At 48.0% G+C, this 25,377-nt stretch overlaps 1 protein-coding gene across 1 annotated transcript; it reads left to right on the top strand.

Moving 5' to 3' along the window:
* Window positions 1-207: 207 nt before the first annotated feature.
* Window positions 208-25,322, top strand: LOC135827915 (uncharacterized). Its single transcript, XM_065340354.1, has 20 exons — window positions 208-1,112; window positions 2,709-2,785; window positions 6,259-6,355; window positions 11,983-12,082; window positions 12,430-12,543; window positions 12,763-12,811; window positions 12,979-13,035; window positions 13,608-13,666; window positions 14,181-15,297; window positions 16,307-16,408; window positions 16,703-16,804; window positions 17,170-17,244; window positions 17,488-17,638; window positions 18,201-18,265; window positions 18,724-18,763; window positions 19,074-19,150; window positions 19,707-19,802; window positions 20,165-20,566; window positions 21,571-21,753; window positions 21,990-25,322. The coding sequence occupies exons 1-20, from the start codon at window positions 929-931 to the stop codon at window positions 24,078-24,080; spliced, it is 5,238 nt and encodes a 1,745-aa protein (XP_065196426.1). The 5' UTR covers window positions 208-928; the 3' UTR covers window positions 24,081-25,322.
* The last annotated feature ends 55 nt before the right edge of the window (window positions 25,323-25,377 follow it).

Here is a 25,377-nt window from a genome sequence, read left to right on the forward strand (position 1 = left end):
ACGTGTAGCTGAGTACCACTGCCACTGGCACTACCAATGCCAATGGCAATGCCATTGCAGTACCGACGCAGTGCAGTGATGGCAGTGTCTGATGACGATGACCGTCACCTGTCTGCATGTACGTATCACACTGACTGAGTGCCTGGCCTGGTGCTCAAATGTATTGTACTGTACTGCAGCATCATTATAATATGCGTGGCACTGTTGACTTGGGTCATTGGTTGGGCATTCCAGCGACAGGGAGAGAGTCTCTTTTTTTCGTGTCTTGCTCCAACACTGCAGTGTGTGGACTGAGAGTTAGAGTGAGAAAGTCTTCAGATCTTTGCCTGGGTTTAGCTCTGGTGTTAGTTCGTCCGTCGCTGAAGTAGCACTGCAACCCAAGAAATTCGCACCTCCCAGCGTTCGAGTGTTGGTGCGTAGTAGCTGTAGCAGCGAAGTGTGAACCAACTCAGTTTCCACTTCCAGCCCCGTACATGGTGTAGGCTCGGATCATCAGGCTCTACCGAATGTGTGTAGACAAGGACACAATCTGCAGCAAAGACAGCGCTAGGCATTCAGTTGGATAGGAGCCGTCCCGGGGCCTGACTGACTGCTGCGTGGACACGTTTCCTACATTGATGCGTTGAACTGTTCTGTATTATTATCATCGCCGCTTCTCCCCACTGAGCAGCGGTGCGGGTTGAGTTTGACCAGTCGACTAACGCTAGTAGTAGTGGAGTGTCCCTCTAGCTCTTCGTTTCTCGAGTGTTGTGCATTGCACGGCCGCGCTTGCTGCTCATCGAAAACGCGGACGGGGATTGCTGTTGTCTGTGGAATTGCTGCTACTTCTGCAGTCCTGTATTCTCTGTTCGTATTGGCTGTTGGTGGTGTGCCCGTGACAAGAAGAAGGAAGAGGGCTTGTGGTTAGCCGTATGTTCTCCTGCGTGAGATGGCGGAGAAATCACCCGCTCGCGGCAGAATGGAGGAAACATCACTGCCGACAGATACATCTGTGAAAGCGTCCACCGCCACAGCGGCAACAGGAGGAGCAGCAGTGAAAGTAGCAGCGCCCTGTGAAGAATTTACCTACAAAGAGACCCTGGAGAATCGTGGCGAAATCTATCGTGTGTATGGTAAGATCAGTAATGCGCATGTGGCCGTCGTTCAGGAGCTTCACTGCACTTTCTCTAATCTGCAGTCGAAAAACTGTAGAGCTGTGGAGTTGTTTGTATCAGTATCATTGGTAGTATTGCTGGGGTGAAATAACGCTGCTCCACATACTAGAATCCTGTTGCTCCATTACCATGCCCTTGTTTTTCGTCTCCCTGCATCAGGTGGGTTTTCGCACTCCCCTTTCTGCCCTTGACTGATAATGAGCTGTGTTTAGGAGCTTGGCAAGCAAGGCTCTGAACTGGATACACCATCGTCAGTCAGATTTGGGCCTGTCTTGCATGGGGTACACAGTGTGGGGGTGTTTTTCTTCGCAGTTTGGGACTTGACAGTAAGAGCAGGTCTCGCTCTGCTAGATAGTAATCTATTAAATCTACTAAAGTCACTTCTGCAGTGGATTTATTTAGGATAAACCACACCACGCACTCGTCGTGTTGAGCGTCATTTGGAAGGCTCTTGACTTAGCACAACGTTGCCAACCCACACTACTAGACTCTCAGCTGAGGTGACCACAAATGCTGAATCGTCTCAGTCTCGCATTCGTTCTAATAATAATAATTCACAATGGCTCTGGCAGTGGTTGTGATTTTATTTGTGCGACTGACGGTTTTGCGGTGCACACAGAAACTGACCCGAAATACTCGTAACGGGTATGCGCCTAGCGCCTGCCTGTTATTTTCTTCCTTGGTGTTACAGCGAGCACCCTTTCGCGCTGTGTACGAATTCTGCTCTTGTTGCTAGCACGTAACGTTGCCAGATAATTATTTTATATTCGCTGATGGATTGAGCCTGATCTATCGCGAGTGGTACATGTACTGCGGGTTTAGCCGGCGCAGTGGAACAGGGACGGCGTCGAATGCGTTGTGACTTTGCGTGCCACTACGCAGTACTGCTCTATGACCAGGTTTGTTTCATCGTGATTGTGTTGCCTGTTGGGTAGTAGTGTTTTAGGCAGCAACAGCAGAGCGTGTGCGATTCATCCGCTGCATTCTACTCGTAGCTAGTACCCAGTGGCTGAGCGCAGTTTGTATTGTCCAGTGTTACCGCTGCTAGTTTAGGAACGCCTCGCTTAGATTTCTTGCCAGTGCAGCAGACTGCACTGCTGTGTGGTGGTGGTGGTGGTGCATGCTCTGAGTCTGAACGAGACTTGATCGCGTGTTGTTACGATTTCTTGTTCCTGGCCTGACAACTACCTACTGTACTGGACTGGGTTTTACTTTTTAGTCTTGTCTGTGAGTGTGAGTCCGCTCGGCGCGATGATGCTATGACAGTTTGTTCGCTGGTTTTCTTCCCGGCACTGGCCTTGCACACTTCGAAGTAATTACAGCACGCCAGCAGGGCGATGGGGAGGTTGTACATCAATTTACCAACAGCACAATGTCACAATCGTAGGTGCCTGCGTGCGTCGCACTTGTTGAGTGAGGCAAAAGTGGCTGTAGGGTGTGAATGCGACACGGTGATCAATACCTTCAGCAGTTTTCTATTGTGTTTTTCTCCTTTCGATGTGCGTGCGTGTTTATGCGTGGTGTGTGTATGCATGTCTGTGCGTGTATGTTTAGATTACGTGCTGGTCGATGCACCGAAAGAGGATTTGAAAATAGCGCAAATCACACACATTCCCCAGCGTCACATAAAGGTAAGAAAATTATACTCGTGACGTGATCCTGGACTGACTTTTTCGCCGGTTGGAATATTCCATCTGCGCAATCTACACAACTAAGTTACTCTCCTCCTCCCTACTGTCTCCCTTGCAGGCATCTTCACCTCTTCATTAGTTCATGTTCCCCGCTGTTCTCCGCTCCGTTTATTGCCCCGGGCTCAGTGTGTGTATTATGAAATTGATGTTGTCTGACGTCCTTACCCTACCCTAGCACTAGGACTAGGAGTACTAGCAGCAGAAGCCACGAAAGAGAGGAGTGTGCATCTTGCCAGTCCTTGGTGTGTTGTTAGAACCAAGCTTGAACTCTCACTCAGTGGTGGCAATGGATAACGCGAACGGCCAATCGATATCGTGGAAGTGCTTTGTGGTGAAACGCTGGCTTTTCGATTAGCATGTGATGTTGTCAATTCGCCAAGCCTAAAATGTCGAGAGCCTGCAATCAAACTCCTGAGCTTGGCAGGTCCGTGGCTACTGCCTAGCAGGTCGGATCTGGCAGGTCTGGCTGCTGCTGCTGCTGCATGCTGTTGTCTGTTGACTTGTAACTACAGTACTCAGTAGAAGCAGTAATAGACCTACTGCCGTACTGGTTGGCTCCATACGGATTGCTTTGACTGCGATCGCTCCTAGTCCTAGACGCCTGGCAGTCCTACTGCACCACTGGCACTGCTCTGCAACACTTTCACCGAAACGCGTTTTGATCGCTTTGATCAGTGTTATGTACAAGTGCCACCAAGACTAGATATAGAGTGGGGGCTATGGTGTCACCGACAATAAAGTCTGCATAGATGTACGTACATCTAGACAAAGAGGGTGCAGCTTTCTCCATTTCCTCATCGTGGAAGCTGCTCCATGCTCCACACGATGAAGCCACACGGTCTCTGCTAGTAGTAGTACTACTAGCCTTTTGTATGTACACATGTATTCACCCTCATCGTGGGCCAGGCCCGAAAATTTTTTGGAGAAAGAACATGTTTTTGATTCACAGTAAAGAGACCGTTATCATGGTTATTGGAGCTGAGGAGTGATGTTGTATGGAGGACTCGAGGAGTGATGTATGTCAATGTCCTGTGGAAGTGGCTGCGTTGGAGTTTGCTGACAATACGACAAAATGTGATAGGTAAATCGCCAATATCTAACTTCATGCACTGAGTTCATGAAGCAGTATGGCCTTTTCTATTCTACTTTTGTAGAATTCATGTTGTGGTGTGACATGTCCACACTAAGAATAAGATTGAAGTCGCTCAGTTGTTGCTGCTGTACGGACACTTGGTTTTGAACGCCGTGTGTCAGTATCGATCTTGCCTCTGAGGCGGCATATGGGCGCTCCATGTCTAAAGCGGAAATGTGACCTTCCGCTGGGACCAGCTTCTCATGCCTGTTGGGACTGGCGCTTAGCGTCGCTCGCGCTCGGGTGCACCGCGATTAGTCGCTGCAACTGAGTGTGAGTTCCCTCTCCTCCTTTCGACCGTGCAGTGTTGAAGCTACGCATCCTCACTGCTGTGGCTCCCGTCTTTGTCTCTCTTGTAGTTTCAGGCGGAGCCTGTGTGATTGATTTTTTTCTCTGGAAATGTTTGTGGCCACAAGAACATGCAGCGTGAGCTGCTGCACTGCTACTGCTAGGTAGGGGAGGCTCCTTTGATGCTTTTTCATCCTTGGCCCAGCTTGGAGCCTTTCCACCTTACTACAAATGTAGAAGTAAAGCTGTAGACCTAGTACTAGTAGACCTACGTATGTGCGTGTGCCCTGATAGGCTGATGCCGATGGGCTTTATGTCGTTATGAAGTAATGGCATTTTTCCTCGCGTGACACGCGCGCTGAACTCCGTGGCGCTCGCGCTCGCAAGACCTCATACTAGTACAGTAGTAGACCTAGATCATGTCAGTCGTTTTCAGACTGTTAGTTTGCTTGTACTTGCAGGGAATTTTATGTTCTTCTAGTTCTGAGCTTTGGCATGTGACGGACATAACGACGTACTTCTTTGCCTGGTAGCTGGGCTCATGAAGTGCGCGCCTGTCATTGAGCTGATTTGAAGGCTGTCCTCAGCCGGCTACCGTGCGCGGAGTGACTCCGACTGCAACCTCAGTCCCACACACTCGCGGCGCACATGCACATCACACACATGCGCAAGTACGCAATCATACTGACGTGCCAAGGCAAAGGCTGGAGTTTCATTTTCTGAACTGGATCATGGAGATCGAGAAGTGCCTGTGTGTGTGTGTGACTGTAGCCGTGTACGGTGTAGGCTGAGCTTTTGTATGGTTTGACTCTGTTGTCGTGTTGTGTCTGACTGAGCGAAGTACAGTATGACTGTGCTTGCCCCCTTCAAAGTTCAAGTATGATCCTGCGATAGACATGACTCGTGAGGGAAACCTGTACAGTACTGTAGTGTAGTCCCGTGCGGTTGTCTGCACTGCAATGCCTGCTGCTGCTGCGCATGTGTTTTCGTGTGGGTGGAAGCATGACTGCATGCCTTGCTAGAGATAACTACTACTACTAGTACTTACATTCAACATTGTGCATGTAGTCATTAATTTTCAGGTTTTGCCTTTTCAGCACATACTGTGACATAGTTCTGCACAATCATTATTTACAGGTGTCAGTAGTACTGCCTGGACCACTTGCACTTTGTTTCTACGTGGTGGTAGCTTCAGATTTTTCCTTCCCTGGCCGGCCTTCTTCACCGACTTGAAAGACTTAGTGTTAGTTGTGAGAGTTGCGCATTTTTCTTGTCGTGTGAGGCTAGTGAGTGACTAGTGAATACTACTAGTTAGGAATCCCAAACAATTGGAACGAAAGTCTTTGATGAGATTGAGAGCAACGCACGGGGAAACAACGTTCTACAGAGCCTAAGTACGCGCCGCTTGGACTTGGAGTGCACTACTAGTACTAGGTCATGCAGTACTATTGCCGTTTTCACTGACTTGGTAGATCTACTCTGTGCTGCATTGTCAGCTGATTCACACCAGACTTTGACGACTTTTCTTCGCTTGTTGGCATAAAAATGCTGCATTCGAAGTGCGTGTCAATGAGTTACTTGCTAGATCTATCACCTATCACTTCTGTTTTTAGTCTGTTCTGCTGCTGCGCCCTTGCATTGTTTGCTGTCGCTTGCTACTGCCACTGGCTGCTACATACATGACTGTACTCTTCTTCAGCTAGCTAGCTCCTGACCTGAGCTACTTCCCTGCTTTACATGATTGTACACTGCACTTGTATTATTTTGTGGCGCTGTTTTCCTGTTTTGTTGCGAACCGTGAAGACTTTAGTTTTGCGTGTATGGCGCTTGCGTGCTGCTGCTGCTGCTGCTGCTGCTGCTGCTGCTGTGCATGTCACAAGCGCATTACAGCCAGTGCACTGTGTTTGTCTGTGTGTCGTGTAGATCTACGGGAGCTTTTTTTAATCTAAGTGCGCGTGTGTGTTTGTATCAATCGACCTGACTCCCTATGCAGGATCGCACTCTTGTGCTGCGCCAGTATAATCTCTTGACACAACCCAAGCTTCAGACTGTCAGGAAGGAAATTCTGGACGAAAGGAGCAGACTGAAAGGTAAGGCACAGCTACAGCTACATTGTACGGCCGGTCACCATAGTCTTTTACGTGATCCGCCGTCGTTCTGAGTTTGAGGCTTGTTTGTTCATGTTCCTCCTCGCTGGGTTTTTATTATTATTTTTTATTCCGTTGTTCCGTGGAGATCAGCAGTTGAAGTGTCACTTGTTTCTGCTGAACCAGCCCAGAACTCTTCTCCAGTGGTCACAGGGTGCGCAGAAATACTGTCAAAAGCCTTCCTTCGCGCTAACAAGCTGTTATAAAAGTCAAAAGCGTTGGGTGCGCTACACTCTCCTATCCTGTGACCTCAGCGTTCGGGCCAGCCTTTTTGACTTGAGCGGCTGGGCAGGCAGCTCCCTTCACTCGGTCAGTGTTGGGTGCAGTGTCAGTAATCGCTGCTGTCGTGTGCCGCTAGTCCAGCGAAGCACCTTCATACCGGCACTGGCGGCATGCCGCATACTGTTCGCTTTCTATCATCGGCGATCTAACACTGGTCGTGCATGACTGTTTTTGTATCAGTAAACTAATACAGTACTTGTGTCAAACCCAAAGTACATGGCTAGGCGCTTTTCTCTCAACTGCATGCACTTGCACTGGTGATCAAGTCTCATATTATCAGTTGGTGACCAGTGCACAGTGCGTAGTGCTCCAGAGAGAGAGAGAGAGAGAGAACACGACCTCAGATACTAGTACTGCACCCTGTTTTTGAGAGTGAGGATATGGGGAAACTGGTGAAGCATTGATTGATGAATCACCATGCTGTGGCACTTGCTTCAGTTGCCTGTCCTGTGGAGGGGCCACTGGTGACCTTTCAGACCTACATTGTACATTGTAATTTGTACTAAATAGTAGGCTAGGGACTGGTGCCGCATCATCTATCTAATAACTACTAATACTAGTAATACTTATCTTGTGCACAAGGCTAGACAATGGTGACATACATGTAATCATTGTACAGTTTAAAGACTATTAACCCTTTACCGTTTTAGGTATTTGTACAGCAAAAACCGACCGTCATTGTTCATGCCGTAACTTTTTTATTTTTCACTTTTATTATGTACAAAATGGGGTGATTCTGAAAGTAAAAACCCTCAGGAATGCGATGCAAAAACTTTCAAGTCCAGAAACTGAACAGAGATATCACTATTTAGCACTAATAATTATTTGAATTTATTGCCGACCGGGCAAACTGTTGCAATATGCAATAAATCAGATCCTTGCACTGGAGTGGCTCCCTCAGGTAAGTGGATACCAGGTTCGTTCTCTGGGTGGAATGCAGGAGTGTTACCAGTCACAGCGGTGTCAGCATTGTCCCAAGTATTGCAAATATCGACTAGTGCAGGTTGCACCGCTGGCTGTACACAGTACCTGTGCACCACGACCTCTACCGTGACGACGGCCTATTCCACGGCCGAATCCTCTCTCTCTGCCACGTCCCCTTCCACCATTAGTGGCACTGTCGTCGTCTGTGACATCCATGTCACTCTCACTGGCGCTGCTTTCACTCGCCATGTCATCGTCGCGGTCGTCGTCAGAATAAATATTTTCAACAGGATTGTCTGGCTCCACAAACTCATCTTCGCTGGATGAGGCAGCAACAGAGTCGTCAGGAAGGGTCTCCAGAAGCGAAAGAGCTTGCTCCGCGTCCATGGCTTGCACAGCAGGGCAGACAGTCGTGAGGCCAGCTCAAGCAAAAGTCGAAATAATCTGCAGGCAATACCAAAAGTCGCAGGGTACGCACTTTTCCCAAAGCGCATTTTTCAAGTCGCGATTTTCGCGATTTTTTATATTGCATCACACAAAAAAATTGTCGGCACCCTCTGCGCGTACATCTTGGCTACCAGTAGGGAAAATCCCAGCTCCCTGCGGTGAACCAGTCCAGCGCTGTGCGCATAGAAGTCATCGACCGCGAGCGGTCGAAATTTGTACGTACAAACGGTAAAGGGTTAAAGGTAACAATAACATTAATAATTTTGTTATGAGTACTAGTCTGAGTAGAGACTCAGTGAAGTCACTAAATTTTTTGTCTAATGACTATTGTAGTACTAGTAGTAGGCTGTGTTTACTGGCAGGTTTCCACTGCACTGGCCAGATTGCAGTCAGTGGGAGTCTGTAGCCTAAGTGTAGGCTGCAAATGACTACAATCATACTTCTACTGTACTAGTAGTGTAGTATAGTAGTGTTGTGTAAGCCTGCATGGTTGTGCTGGTCATGCATGGCTACCTGTACAATCTGCAGTTGACAGGCATCATGTACTAAGAAGTGTGTACATCATTGTGCCATTAGTGCCATTACAGCATTGTAGTGAGCTTTGCTCAGTGGCTTACATCATCCTGCTCTGCCCCCTTTTTTATTTAAATTATTTTTATTTGTCAAGGCAAGAATACATGTAGCTAGCTAGAATATAAAAGATATTAGATAATCCAATACTAGTGCAGTACTAGTATTAGATCAACCTTGATAGTTCACACTTATTTAATGAAGTAGTAGTAGTAGTAATGTGTATTCCCCGGTTTGCATTGAACAACAGTTGGAACGTATCCATGCAAAAAAAGCTTCATTCCCAGTGGAGCCCCCCCCCCCCCTCCAAAGGGGAGCGAAAACAATCCCGTCATTCCTATCAACTTGTCCCGCAGCCTGGAAGTGGATGCGTAGTTAGGCTATAGTGATAACTATTACAATCATGTACATGTTTCTGTACTTTTACAGTACTGTTTATTTGGTTTGAACAAAAAAGCCACTGGCTATCATAGCGTCCCATGATGCGCAAGGCGAAATCCAAGTCAGCAACAAGCATCTGTGTACCACTGTTGAAGAATCATGTCGTGCAGGTAGCACCTGTCCCCTGGAGGTGGATGTTCCTGACCTAGATTCTAGACCTTGCACTGGGCTTGCAGTACAGTGCTGGCACTGGCCTGGCACTCGCCTGGCAGTAATCTTTTCAGCAAGAGGCCATTCTCAGGAGTGTCTCAAGGTCACATGGAGCCTTTTTTGATTGGAGGGGCTGGCATGTATGATGTACATGTATGCTCTGGTTTGGTGACAAGGGTATGTGGTGTGGGTGATGAGACATCTTGTTGGAAAGCTGCAGAATGTTGTTCTAGGATGAGCATGATGAGCAGCTGTACTCGTGTTACCTGGAGTGGGTGTGGATGTGCAACAGGCTGTTCCAAGTAATTCTCATTTTTGTACCCCCTGCTTGTGTATTGTGACATGACATGTCATGATGTGGGTGGTCAACCTGTAGGCTTTACAATACTGTGCTGGATATCTGTGTGCATTTCTAGACAGCAGCTAGCTCTTGCCTTGGTGCCTGCTCACCCGGGCAGTAGCCTGGTTGTCTTTTATTTTCATTTTCAAACATCCAATCCGGATATCCAGGTTGTTCTCCATACGGACCATAGTGATGCCATGGAGTGTATCTACCATGGTCCACTATGATTACAGCTGTGGTATGCGTAGCAGTAACAATGGTAACAGTACTGGTAGTACTAGTACATCTCCAGGTACCATGTATTGTACTCCTAGATCCTAGTCCTATAGTACAGGTGTACTACTATGAGAAATGACCATGTAGGTTAGAAATCATTAGCATGCCAGTCACGGTGGATGATGTCTGTTGCCCTGCTTGCTTTGCTCCTGTGGATTGTGCTCTTCTACGCTGGGTCCTTTCTACACCAGGCACTATGCTCTGTGTATGCTAGAAAAGGAGAGAGAGAGAGAGAGAGAGAGAGAGAGAGAGAGAGAGAGAGAGAGAGAGAGAGAGAGAGAGAGAGAGAGAGAGGAGAGAGAGCACAGAAAGTAACAACGAAAAGCAAAGAGATCATTGCAGCTGTTGTCAGTAGTACTGGTGGAGTATCCTTTGGGTATTGATGTCAAGATCTATGTGACATGTGGAAAGGAGGAAGTAGATTGGCTATTGTGAAGTCAAGTAGTCAATTAGAACTGCTCCTGGCCTGGTGACCCTGTGTAGTACTATGGCTTCCTTTTCGGCATGTTTTTTGTGTGCCTTCTGTTCATGTATACAGTGGTGTGCTGTAGTTGCGGATAGGAGAGCAGCCACATTTTGTCTTTAGTAACCAAGTTAGTTCAGGGACATCGTTCTTCAGACTGGTGCAGTTTACAGTGGGTGTACACGTAAATGTAGGCCCAATACTCACTGGTATCAGTGCTACTTGCTGAGTTTAGGAGAGACCGTTCCTTGGACGTGTGAAGTACAGTGCTTTGGCGACGGTGCTGGGTGTAGATTTGTACAGCTGCGGTGACAGGTCTTGTGTTCTGGACTTTGTATGGTTCCCTCATCAGTTGGCAGAAATCTCTGGAGTCCAGGATGTACACATTGTGGCAGAATATGAAGAAAAAAACACGTTTATTATCTGTTTCAGCCTCGTGTCGTTTTTGTGTGAAAGCGAAACAGATTCGCCGACTAATCTGTGGGTGGTATCGCATGGGTTACATTGATATTGTCCTCATCTTCTTTTCTCTCATTCTCATCTTTTGTATCCCTGTTGGTTTCTGGTATCGGAGGATTTTAATTATTTTTATTCCCTCTCCCAATACACTCTGTATGGAATGCTTGGGGCTGACCGTAGATTCAGCATAAGTGGCTCTTTCCTCACTTGCCCTTCCCTCTCCTGTCTTTTCAACAGTTGGCCTGTTTTGAGTGAAAGTGCTGATTACTGGTGCATGGGTAGGCGAAGAATGCGTGTCCCAGTCTCACCTAACTGGCTGGCTAGCCTAATGTCTCACTCTGTATTGGTGGTGTATTGCACCGGCCACACTAGCACCGTATGCCTGAATTGGCCTGTAATGCAGCCAACAAAGAAGTGATCAACCGGTGCACGGTCAGCTTCTGGTCAATTGCTTGGACAAGGAATTCAGAGTGTTCTGGAGAGTTGATGAATACACATAATTTACTGCATGCACTACTCTGTGGAAACATTGCAATTGTGTCAGTGCTATTCTAGCCCCATTTCTAACTACTTGCTCAAGTTACCAGTGTTATCATCATGAGCTGTTAAAAGCCTCCTTGACATCCTGAAGCCTGGGTGTGAAGTTGCTGAAATGAATGTTGTTCTTCCTGTGCTGCACCTGCCAGCCTTTATTTCTTCAATTTTCCAGCATCAAAAAACCTTACGTTTCTATTCAATTTATTTTCGCAGTTCTTCGAGAGGTGGAATTATTAGTATTATTTGAAATGGGAATGGGATAAACTTCAAATTCAGCATAAACAATCAGGGGAAGCAAACTGCCCGAATACCTAGGGCAAAATGCCAATCCCACCAGGACTCAAACATGGGACCTTGCTTGGGACCTTGCTTATCATGACCAATGCTCTAGCCATCTGAAGCCAAACCTAAAAGGCGCTGACAAGTTTTTTCGCTCCAAAACTCGGATCCGAACGATTGTTTGTACATCACTCCTCAGGAATCATCATTGTACAAATTATGAACTCTTTTTAGAAAACTCTTTCTTTATTGTTATTCTCACGATTGCATTTTCTTTCCTTTTTTTGTTTTTGCACGTTGTCTCCCATTATGATTTAATTTTTGAACAGAGTGGGGTCGGTATGTGTGTGCTTCATTCCTGCTTGGGTTCATTTGGTCCTTTCTTCTGTGCCTGCCCAGATCCCCTAAGTCAACTACTGTGTTCTCCGGACATCTACCGGTCAGAGGTGATACAAATAACCAGTGCGGATTACAAGACCATCCCCAAGCAGCACCTTCGGTTAGTACTGCTAACCTAAATTTAAAGGGAACAAGGACCCAGAAACTACAGGTTACGCTATGCTGTCCATTAACACAATAAGTAAATACATACTGTGTATTAAATGCAGCACTGTACAGGTTTGGCATGTGACAGTGTTTGAAGGTTGCTAAGAGACCAGTCTACAGCCATGTATCATTCAGCAGTGGTGTATTAGTTTCTCCCACTTGTTCACACGCTGGCTTAAGCTCCAGGCCCTCCTCTTGCTGCTCCTGACTCCATTGTGATGTGTGTGTGTGTGTGTGTGTGTGTGTGTGTGTGTGTGTACGTGTATGTGTGTGCGTGTATGCGTGCGTGTATGTGTGCAGTGGAAAGGTGACTGTGAAACAGATATCCGACATCGGTGACAGCGACGCCCTATCGGCGTATGTCCAGGAGGAGCACCATTACTATCACGTCATGAACATGCAGCAGCATAACGGGTAAGCCACTCTTGTCGCCAGCTAGTTGTTCCAGATTCAAGGCCCTGTTGTTTTCTTTCGAGACCTGAAGTGTTGGGGATGGAGATATTAGCTTCTTGCAAGTGCCTGTGGGATGTTGCAAACATGAGTGAGATGATTTTAAAGAATTTGACCACTCTGCTTCATTCGTGCTGGCATTGTTGTGCTTATTGTATTGTTCTGCTCTCGTCTTCTTTGCAGGTTGACATTCCCCAATGATCCTGACAAACACCCGTCAGTAATTCTCGAAGTAAGTCAGCTGATGATTGCTTTGATCCAACTACTGCTATTTATACTAGTGGAAAGTGCACTAGAAATGCACTGTGTTGTCTTTTTCACTGAGAGATATGTTCTTGAATCCTTTTTTCCTGACAACACGCGTGTCTGAATGTGACTGTGTATGGTGTTGATCTTCAGGATGAGCTGCCAATGTGCAGAGATGGAGTTTGCGAGGATGAGGAAGGTGCTCAGCTGGTAGGTGTACTAGTAGAAGACGATCTGTTTCTGGTGTTGTGTCTGCTTGGAGTGGCCAGGAGTCTTGTTTCACAGGTTTTTGTTCGTTGTGTTCCTACCAACGGCTTTTTGTGCTTGTGTAATGTTCTTCGTCGTAACATGGGCGTAGGAACCGGTCCGGCAGGCCCGGCGGTCGCCGGACCAATAATTTTCGAATTTTTTTATTTATTTTTACATTTCAACCTTGTTGATGGCTTGTCAACTCTTGTACAGGTACCATGTTTTACATCGACAATGCGGTGTATCATCAGCATGCATATTCTTATTTCTCATATTATTCTGTAGCATTAAAATATGGCCTTTTAGGCCCAATTTTCCAAAAAAATCCCGGGGGAGGACCCCAGGACCCCCCTCTCACAATTTCGCCGCACCAATATTAAACTGCTTCATACGCCCCTGCGTAATAGTGATGCTTTCAATATTAACTGCCTGCAACTGTGCTTCATGCATCTGCCAGGTAGCATTAATTGGCATGATACTGTCATGACACGATGTCCTCTTTGTGAACCTTCTTGCTTTGTTTGCTTTGATAGGTATATAACGAGAAGGATATCAGCATAGGTGATGAGGGTCGGCTCTTGCAGTGTGTATTGTAAGTTACTCTCTGCTCTCTCTCTCTCTCTCTCTCTCTCTCTCTCTCTCTCTCTCTCTCTCTCTCTCTCTCTCTCTCTCTCTCTCTCTCTCTCTCTCTCTCTCTCTCTTCTCGCTCTTGCCCTTGTGAGCCTCGCGATACATATCGTTACTTTTCTGTTTGACATAAATTTCCTGAGAATTTTTGTACAGTCGACTCCTGATATAAGAAACACCATTGTTCAGGAGATCAGATCTTTATAGCGAAAGTTCTTGATAACAGAAATGCACTCACACTATACAAGCATCAAGTCATGACTGGCAAGTGGTCCATGACAGTATGAGTGCACTTGGTTTACATGCGGCCCTACAAGATTTGGTTCGTGATAAACGAAAACTGTTCGCTTTATGGGTCGATTTTGTATGGGCTCAGACAGGGACATGGATGTGGGTTCGCTATATCACGAAATTCGTTATGTGCGAGTTCGTTATAAGTGGAGTCGACTGTATATTCTCTTTCTTATGCCTTTGTCCAGTCCTAAGCTGGTTGAGCGCTTGGAGAAACTCAGTCCTGGAATTGAGAACTCCAAATCACCATGTAATCAACACCCAGCAACTTGCAAAGTGAAGGAAGAAGGCGAGGAGGATGTGAAAGTCGAAGGCTCTGCATGCAAGGATAGCGATCACCCGCACTTCAGTAATTGTCACGTGAGGACGAAAAGGAACGGTCTCCACTTCCCTCGATGTGAGCGTGTTGATAGCACCCTACTGATTGGCTTGCCGCATATTAAGTACCAGGACCAGGACACCGGTGCACGCTTGCAAGAAATGACGGCACTCGTCAGCACCGTAGGGATTGGCCATCGACCCGCGCACTCACCGCTGCCTGAACGCCTAGCTGATGTCACGAAAGGAAGTAGTTTGAGTGTAGCTTTTTCTGATCCAGCTGTCCAAGCTGTGTCAACTCAGGCTGTTGCCTCATCACTTGGCCAGCAGGGCGTATCGGCTTTTGTTCCCGTAGAACGGAAACACGAAGCTGCTATCAATGTGCAAGCGGGACAGGCGGAATGCAGTAAAATGAGCCCAGAACGTGCGCTGCCGTTCAGCCCATCGGATGGAGAAGAAGACGGTGAGCTGGCTGACGAGGACTCATCGACTGGCGCTCTCGACTCGACGCCAAGTAATAGCAGCCCAGTGTGGGATGATGGGGCGGACGGATGCCATAATGATGACATACTTGCAGCAGTCGGTATACAGGATCGACGTCCCTCAGGCAGCTTATTGTCCAGCATCCGTGCACCACAGCAGCAGCACAACATGGATTCACGGCCTTCGTCCACCGAAGCTCTGCCAACGCAGGAAGAGCTTACAGCATTAACACCAGTACCGACTGCAGTCTCGCCGGCGCAGTTCGCTGCCAACTCACCGACGGCACGTCAGTCTCCCGATCCGGACGTCAACACAGTAGCAGCCGATGAAGAACCACCAGCAGCGTCCGCGCTGAAAGCTGCAAAGACGAGGAAGGGCCGGCCAGTGAAGAGAGGTCGTCCCAAGAAAGAAATGGCGAATGTAGACTGGGTAGCAATGTTCACGGGGCAAGTGAAAAAAGTCTCACAAGATATCTCACAGCTGATGTCTCCATCTCCAAGCGTGGTAAGAGCTTTGTGGCTTTGGCTGAGCTTCCTTTCCTATTGCACCTTGTCTTTACCCACTTACCGCTGGTGTGATGAGCCCATAACTTCAGTGGGATCATTTCCAAGTCCACCCATAGTTTGGGAATTTATTTCCGGGGGTGTGGGTCGTTGGGCGGTTCAATAGCCCATTGCGTTATCTTTCCCAAGATTCCTTTTGAATCTCTCTCCCCTCTCCCGGGAAGACCCACACCCACGTCAACGCCCACGTGACCAGTTTTGGCAGTGAGCAACTATAACCCCCCCCCCCCTACTATTTTGACCTGGCTAGAACCCTGGTACCAACCAACCTAACTTAGTATCTAGCTGGCACACACACACACGCATACACTTACACATCTCATCTACTCACTGCCAAAGCTGGTCGCACTGTGTCTCCCTGTGAGAGGGTACACACACACACACACACACACACACACACACACGCACACACGCACGCACACACATACGCGCACGCACACACACACACACACACACACACACACACACACACACACACACACACACTCAGAAACACACGCAAGCACACACACACACACACACTCTCTCTCTCTCTCTCTCTCTCTCTCTCTCTCTCTCCTATCAGTTGCTGTGAACAACTTGAGTGGAGAGCGCTTGCTCGAGCGTTGAACCGGGTTCTTAATCCACCATACCCAGTTCGCAAGGCTGGGCGGGGTTGTGAGCAGGCTTTCATTTCATCTTTTCTTATTATTTCTTATTATTTCTGCTTTTCATCTCATTACAAAAATTCTGCGCATTTTTTCTCCATCTGCGCATAAAATCTAGACTGACAACCTGCTTGTTAAATCATGCATCTGCTTTCAGGCGTAAAAACCCTGTTGTAGAGGTCTCAGTCCTCATTTTTTAGACTTACCTGTCTTTATAAATGTAACTTACTCTCTCTCTCTCTGATGTGCTGGCATCATTTTTATTCCATGTGCTTCTTCTCCATTGCTACACCATTCTTTCAGCTGGCGACGGAGCAGTGTGATGATAAGCGTGACAAGCATGAACCAGGTGTTCTTATGAGAATGTTACTTCCTGATCGCTGGATTCAGGTTATCCACGATAAGGTATGCGTATGATAGCAACCGTTGCTTCTCCTTTATGAATTTCTTTACTTGGCTTGAATATGATGTTTTACTTCCTCCGGGAAAAAACTTCGTGACTTCAATCGACCTCTCAGTTCTGGTGAATTGAGCTCTGCTTCGTTTGGTCTCCGTTCTGCTCTGCAATCATTTTTCTATGCATCTGTGTGTGTGTGTGTGTGTGTGTGTGTGTGTGTGTGTGTGTGTGTGTGTGTGTGTGTGTGTGTGTGTGTGTGTGTGTGTGTGTGTGTGTGTATGTGTGTGTGTTTCTTCGTCTAGCTTCATGAAAACAAGTACAATATCGACCAGACCATTAAGGCGCTAGAGGGAACAACATTTCCTGCCATTTCCTTGGCCGAACTGTTCAGCGATCAACACCGGGTATGTGTGTACTTTCATCCTGCACCTGTTGCTCTACATGTAGTGGTGTTGTCATGTTATGCTGTTCTGCTGTTATGCTATGGACCTGGATCATTATTGTCATGCCTGGTTTGTTGTTGTCGTTGTTGTTGTTGTTGTTTGAAATATTTTATTCTCACGATGGCCTGTGGCCAATAAGAGAAAAATAATTACAGGCACTTTTTTTGTTGTTGTTGTTGTTGTTGTTGTTGTTGTTGTTGTTGTTGTTGTTGTTGTTGTTGTTGTTGTTGTTGTTGTTGTTTCTTCCTCATCCTGTTGCTCTCTTAGCGTGGATTCCTAGCATTCCTAAACGCATGTGTTGTTTCTTCACTTTGTTGCTCTCTTAGCGTGGATTCTTAACGTGCCTGAGCGCATATGGGAAAGACCCGAATCAGCTGGCCATTGCCACTGAATCTTCGCGGGTAAGCTATCTTGCTCCTGAAAATGGATCACTGGGAATGGCTTAAAATCAAAACATAGCGAAAAATCTATGACTGCTTGATGCGGGAAAATAACACTCCCCGATACATGTACCTGTTTGTCTATGGTAGTACTAAAAATAGATCAGTTTTGTTGAGTGAAGAGGGTCCACGTTTCTATGGCTCTTGCTGACAGTCGCAGTGTGTTTGCTCTACTGCCTATGTCGTCTGCACTGTTGCCTGCAGGAGAAGTGCATGGACTACTACTACATGTGGAAGCGCAGCCCCGAAGCGCGAGCAGCCAAGCAAACCAAGGACTGGAGCAACAGGAAAAGAAGCAATGACCAAGCGCACACAGCACCGACACGCTTGCGAGCTGCTCGCAATGAGACAACATGTGAGTTAGTGGGAATGCCTGGCCATGAAACATCATCATCAGAACTTCATTGCTATGCTGTGTACCGTGAACCCTCATTCACCGTTGTACTGATTACGTTAACATCCTTATTCTTGTAGTCTGTCAAGTGGCGGTCACAACATCCCCCGCTTTATCTCGCTGCAAACAGTTCTGCCTTGTCTTCAAGTCCATCTCCTCTCACCATCAGTTTACGCCTCAAACCCAGTCGATTGGTAGCGCTTTCTTGCCTGATGGTACCCATCCGCGCGCACGTATGGCGCATAGTTGACAACGACGCCCGGCTCCCTGGATTGCAAGTCGAGTTTCGTCCCTCTTGGCGGACTCGTCAGGAAGTCTAGGGCGGCCATCTTCTGGCTGAGTGTGTGGAACTGAATGTTGGTTTGAGCTCACACATATATTTGTGTATAGCTCCATGCATGCACTGTGCACCAGCCTGCCAAGCAAGATATCGCCACCCATCGATTATGCGTGAGCCGGTAACCAATGGTGATGGGAAGAGATCTGAATGTTGTTGTCGTTGTGCCGCATTCTCTTTGCACAGATGGTGCATCAATGCGGACTGGTGCCATTCGAGTTGAGGATGTGAAAACCCGCAGTCAGTCCGGTGTAAGTTTATAACGGCCTGGCTGCTATAGCTGCTCTTTCTGTCTTGCTCAGGACCAGGGTGGGTCGTAATACAGCAGTTCGCTGTCTATCTCTCTCCCTCCCTCTCCCTCTCTCTCTCTCTCTCTCTCTCTCTCTCTCTCTCTCTCTCTCTCTCTCTCTCTCTCTCTCTCTCTCTCTCTCTCTCTCTCTCTCTCTCTCTCTCTCTCTCTCTACCTCTCTCTCTGTTCCTCGGATGAGGGTGGGTTGTAAAACAGCAGCTACTTCCGATAGAAGTCTAAGCCGGTAGTAGGATAGGACTTGTACCCAGACTGGTATCTTGTAGATTGCGTGTTGTGAGTTTCAACTGTTGGTTTGCAAGGGGAAGCTTCTTGCATGAAGAATGGTTATTGACGGCAGTCACCAGGAATCCGTATCGTGCTCTAAATACATACTATCGTTTGTGCGTTTCCCTGTTTTAGCATCCACCACGTACGCGTCATCAAATTGAGGCGGTGAAAGGTAACCAATGCCGCATATTCTGTAGCTTTCTCTGCTATTCCTTTGGTGCGAATTTGATTGTAAAACTATTTTAAAGGATTTGCATTTTCTCCCTTCAACACATCACCATCATGATTACGGTTTGTGACGCTGAAAATGCATTTCCTATTTTCTTTCCTCCTGCCCCTTCTGTAGGCTTGAAGTTCTGTTGCTTCCTGAAATGTGGGACTTGAATGTGCTCTGTTTCACCTTGTCATAAAGTTCTCTCTCTGTGTGTATATTTTGGGCTTTTGTTCAAGTATTCTTTTTACTATGCTGTTTGCCTGCGTAGATGAGAAGCCATTGAAGAAGCAGTCACGCGGTGTGAAGAGGCCACACTCACCTGCCATCACCGCCGTCAGCAAGAAGGTATGGCACTGTGTGTACTACTGTATGCACTGTGTTGCACTGCTGGCATTGTTGGAAGTGTCAAGTCTTCATGTGTCCTATTGCCTAACCGTCACTAGTACTCTGCCGCCTCTGATAGAACTACTGCTCCTTCTTTGAACTACTGCTCCTTCCAGTGGCCCTGAATTTGCTCTTTATTTTCAGTTCTTCTACTCTTTGTTTGCCATTCAGTGATGTAATTCTAACTGAAGATCATCACAAGAAAACGTTCTCAGAACAAACAGAACCGTTCCTGATGTCGTGTGTATACACTAGTATATCCACTGATGACTGCACTCAATGTATTGTTCATACCTGTTCTGAAATTTGTGTCTCCTCGTCGACTTTTGACATTGCTTTTGCTTTCGTTGGGAATTGTTCCTGCAGCTGGGTATGTTGGCATTCATTTTGCGATGGAGATATAGTGTGCTGCTGTTGATGATAATGGTTACTGGTATTGTGTCTGTCTGTCTGTCTCTGTGTGTGTATGTATGTGCGTATGTGTGTGTGTGTTTTTGTGTATGCGTGAATTTTCCAGGAGAAGGTGGTTGTGGCGAATGGCCGTGCTCAACAGAAGCGCAAGCACCCAGCTACAATAGCTTCCTCCGGTGCCACGGCCAGCAAAAAGAAGAAGGTGAGCCAGCGGGGGCAATACATGTACATGGCTGTAAGGCTGAAAGGACCAAAAAGTAGGGATTCACTAGCCAGAAAATCCACTGCAAATAGCTGTGTGGTGTAGACCAGGCTGAATAGCGGCGATCAACTCTTCAGCCTTACCAGCTGTTGAATGGTGCAATCCCAGCACAAGTTATTTGCTATGGCTTTTGCTGTAGCATCGGATATGTGTTATAGGTCAACGGCCAAAGGTGTGTGCGTACGTACGTGTGTGTGTGTACGTATGTATGTGTGTACGTATGTATGTGTGTGTGCATATGTGTGTGTATGTGTATGTGTGCGTGTGTGCGCATGTGTGTGCATATCTGTGTGTGTGCTCAGGTCGAAGACTCCTCGTCAGCTTGCTCGGTATCACCGGTAACTGCTGATCTAGCAGACGATCCCGATTATCCTGACCCTAGTGAGAGAGGTGCAGCAACGGCGGCGGCCAAGAAGCGACCTGCTGCTGCTGCACGTTCAAAACGAGCTAAGCAAGCACAGCCGGCAGCACAACAGCAACAGTCAATGCCACAGCAGCAGCAGCAACAACAACAGCATGAAGCTGCATCGCCAGAGCCGCAAGCAACGGCTGAAGAAGCAGACGACTCGCCACCTTCTCCCCTACTAGATACTGCATCGCAAGGTGTAGCTAGCGAGAGCGGCAGTTCTGAGCGGAACCTTGAACCAAAATATGAACAATTCGGCTTTAGCGCCCTCTTTCTTGAAGCAATTGTTCTGGAACCGGTTAGTGCTTTTTACAATACCCGCGTCGAAATTCCTCTGTTTGCGTTCATGCATGTATCGTCCTTGTACATGTAGTTTTGTTTCTAGTAGATACACAGTCTCTATAGCAAGTGTCTTCTCCCGTAGAGGGGCATGTACACGGTGTACATGTGTATGAGGGGCTTTAAACGAATAGATGAGCAATCCCTGCTGAAGGTGCAGTACACATACTGGAATGCATTGGCTGGGAATGTGTTTAGTCGTATCCTCATGCATCATATAAACTTTTATGATAACCGATAAAATGGACCGGGGAATCCAAATTTAGAGTTGGCTGGTCATTAGCGGGGACAAAAGTAAGCGCTTGGTCTCTATTGAATACCAACGCAAGAACAAGATGAGGAAATCAACTCTTTGGGGTTGTAGTGGAGAATGCTTGTGTTTTGAAAAGGTACATCTAGGAACTGGAGTGAATGTTGTCTGGTTTACATTCTGCTGTACATGGCTTGTAAGCGCATACCATGCTGTGCCTGAGATACTGCATTTGGGGATGAGCCCGGCACATTGTTATCTGCATGCAACTATGCGTTGTCCCGTGTCCATTGAAACAACGTGTGAAGTGGCGCAATTAACTCTTCCAGAGACGAGCAGCTCCTAGCCTCGATTGTGACAGCTTGGCAAGCATGATGGGCTACTCAAGTTTGCAGGGCTTTGCTGGTGGGATTCTCGAGGGCACGCAGTAAAAACTGCAACTCGGGCAGTCATGGAAACTGGGATGGTTGCTGTTGCAGGAAGAAATTGCATGCGCTTGGAGCACGGTGGCTGCTCTCCAGCGCTGGAGATCGGTGGTCTGCGTAATGGTCCACCACAGTTTCTTCGTCTTGCGCAGACTTCTCCGGCAAGCCTAAGATTGTGTGTGGATCACTTGTAAATCTGAAAATAGGATCCGAAAGTATGCGCATTTTTCCTGTGGCTCTCAAAGGTTAAACAGTTCCTCTGGTCTGTGGTGTGGTTTGAATGTGCAGGATGGCCGTCGAGCTGGCTCTCAATGTGCAAGAACATATTTGGCTTTCCATCGGAAGATACCGAAGTGTGACCGGGTCGGCGGCCATGGCGGTGCCAACGTTTTGGCAATGCCGCAGCTCACTGGCTCTTCTGCGGCACCGGAGCAAGGAGAGTTCAGAGTGGCGGTGCCAGTGGCGGAGCGAGTAAGTGTGGAGTAGTTGTGGAGCAGCTGTGTGCAATGCATGCCATGTAGTGTCAACCCTTGCAAGGACTGCTGTGGTGTTGCTAACGAAATGTGAACAATGCTGTCCTGCGGGGCGGCTGTAGTTAATGGCCTCTGCTTCTCATAACAATCTTGCTCGCACTTTACCTCCTTTTGTAGGTAATTGTTCCTCCCTTGTTGTTGATTGTATGTTTGTGCCGTGCTCTATGCTTGCAGGCGTCTTCCCATCCGACATTGGTAGCCGGAGTGGCCGGCGGTCAACCTACATATCACCACCACTCACCTTCAGCTCGTACCGGTGGTCCAGCAGCAGTATCTGCTGTGCCCGCTGGTCTTCATGGCATGGCTGGTATGCAGCAAGTACCGGTGACTACGGTTGCCACCTCTGATGCCAACAGTCTTGTCATGCTGGCAGCAGCACAGACGGGAAGTGCGCCAGTCAACAACGTATCCCCTGATCTTGCTGCGCGCCATCACGCCAACAACTTGCCACCCGTCATCCAGCCCCATGCCATCCGCGGTGCACCACAAGGCTACTACATTCCTCAGCAGATGATGACCGTGGAGCAGGCGGCTGCTGCTGCCGCTGCTGCAACTGGTGCGGTGACTTCATCCGGGGAGCACCTGATAGCGACAAGCATCCAGCCTGGCGGCTACCCAGCCAGCGCGTATGCACCTGGACAGCCTGTCATGGTATCCATGTATGGAGACACACCTGCTTACGGAGGACACCCGCAGCAGCAGCAGCAACAACACCAGCACCACCAGCAGCAGCAACAACACCAGCAGCAGCAACAGCAACAACAGCAACAACAGCAACAACAACAACAGCAACAGCAACAGCAGCAGCAGCAACAACAGCAGCAGCAGCAGCAACAACAGCAGCAGCAGCAACAACAACAGCAACAGCAACAGCACCAGCATCATCCGAATGATGTGTCGAACCCGAATGCTCCCGCTGCAAATCAGCAACAGCAGCTGCAGCTGCCAGCAGCAGCATTGGCGCACCAGCAGCAGCAGCATAGAACATCCCCATCCCAAGTAGTCCAGTCCCAAGCTCCACACAACTCCAGATCACGGCAACGGACGAGCAGCAATGGCAATCACAAAACCAGTGCTACTGCTGCCACTGCTCAGTCCAGTGCTACAGCGCTAGCTGTTCCAAACCAGCCAGCATCTCATGCGCCGTCGCACCAGCCACGACGCTCTCCATCTCGCCAGTTGTCTCCTGCTGCTGCGTCGGCACACGTGCCTGCGGCACAAACGTACACTCAACACCCCATATCAGGGATGGCAGTTTCTGCTTCTGCAGCGGCACAGCATCAAACGATGACTGTACAGCAGCAGCAGCAGCAGCAGCAGCAGCAAGCACAGCAACAGCATGCTGTTCCTGTGCATGTAGCCACCGGTGCAGGTGGTCATATGGCTGTACAGGTAGCGCCACACGTCTATCAACAGTACCAGCAGGCATATAATCCCCGCGAGCATGCTCCCGCTATGCAGCAGCCGCAGCAATCTGTTGCTGTTGTGTCCACTCATACCCATGAGCAGCAGCAGCAGCAGCAGCAACAAGCTCATCAAGCGCGCCAGCAGCAACAGACACCTCAGCAACCTGTGCAAGCTCAGCATCCACCGAGACAGAGACAGCAGCCGCAGCAGCAGCAGCAACAGTTGCAGCAGGCTGAGCAACAACAATATCATCGAAGAGGAGCTGAGGAGACAAACCACTCCAGTACTAATGCTCAACACCACTCACTTACACAGGCACAGCAGCAACCACAACAACAACAGCTGCACAATCATCAGGAGGCTCCCGCCCATCACCATCAGCAGCAGCACCAGCAGCACCAGCAGCAACAGCAGCAGCAGCAACAACAGCAGCAGCAGCAGCAGCAGCAACAACAGCAGCAGCAACAGCAGCACCAGCAGCAACATGTAATTGCTATGCCACAACAAATGGTACTACCAGCTGCTGCTGCAACTGCTGCAGGAATGCCAGCTGGTGTGCAGTACCTTGCTCCTCGTTCAGACATGTCTGCTGCTGCTGGAGCAGCAGGGGCAGCACAGCCACAAGCTGTGCAAATGATTCCCATAGCTGGCCCTGGCGGTCAGGTTCAAATGCAGGTCTTGCCTCATTTTGCTGCCACAGTGCCTGCTGGACATGCCCAGTTTGTTATGCAAGCCGCACAGCCCTTTCCACAAGTCCAGTACACTCAGGGCAGACATCCTGGTATGCAGCAGCAGCAGCAGCCCGTCTATCTTCCAGGCCAGGCCAATCCTGCAGTGTATTTTATTCAATCATCGTAATATGCTGCATGTTGAAGCAGCTTCCTGATGAGAAGAAGGACTGCTCTGCCAACTTTGAGAGGCCTTGTACATGCATGTGTGTCTCTTTTCACCTCCCCCCCCCCCCCCACACACACACACAATCTTCTTCTCCGATGGAGCCATAACTATAAAGCCATTCGTGTAGATATGGTATACATCCAGATCCCAACGCTGCTGGCTGATGCTGCTTACTGCTGATCTATCGTGGGCGGCAAGTGACTTATTCTTTGTCCGCTGTAGGCATGAGTACAGCAGACAGCATTCCTAGCAGACATGTTTGAAGTTGGGTAGACAGAAGGAAAACCCGTTCTGTTGTCTAAAGTCTATTTTTTCATTGCCTGAAAAAAATATGGCGAAATATTCTTCTATTGTTCTTGTCCTCCAGCACCAAAACAGCCACTGGATTCATTTAGGTACTTGTTTTCTCTCTTTCTTTTCTTACGCATTGTTCCCATTGATCTGAGAGAACATCGCAAATCTCCTGTAACCAAACCCCTGAACTTTTTTTTTATCGTCAAAGCTCGTACAGTAACCATCTATTTAATTGTCCTTGCGTTTGCAAACTATTGCGCACATACATGTCTCGATACACACTTTTGCCTCGGACCTTGCACTCCGAACCCCTTTGCTTTCTACTACCCTTGCCGCACATTCTTAGAGAACCGGTTTGAAACGGGAGAAATCGGATACGTCTAGAACGCCTAGCGGGACAATGCACCGCACACCTCGTCGTAGTGCTTGTCAACCCTGCTCTTAGCTTAGACTCCCGGTCAATTTCTGACCGTGGCGCTGTATATATTGTATGTAGCAGTTACTGTGTGTTTCGTCTCCGTTTGTTCATTGTTGCACTGTGCTGCTCTACTGTACTATAGGCCCTGCTTTTGTAAATATCTCTTCACTGTCGATTGACCCTGATCGTCGCTGCTGCTCCGCTGTAGTGCTTTGCATGGTAGCTGTAGATCTAGCTGACGCTGCTCTACTAGAACTTTCTATTGTAATATGCTGACTCAATGTTATGTTGACTCTTGATTCTTCTGATGTGAAAATGGCCCACAATTGTGCCGACGTCCATGATCTGGTTTGCTGGGCTATGTTCAAATTGTCAACCCTCGTGTTTTGTTTCGTACACTCTGTATCTCTTGATTTTTCGAACTCCTTGCAGCAGCTCTATTGCTTTTGATTTCTTGCTTTATTATTAACATGACCTTGGAATTATATCAACCAACGCCTGTTGTGTGTGTGTGGGGGGGGGGGGGGGTTCGCAGAAGTGGCGACC

Source organism: Sycon ciliatum, chromosome 1 (genome assembly GCF_964019385.1).
Source record: "Sycon ciliatum chromosome 1, ocSycCili1.1, whole genome shotgun sequence".
Lineage (NCBI taxonomy): Eukaryota > Metazoa > Porifera > Calcarea > Leucosolenida > Sycettidae > Sycon > Sycon ciliatum.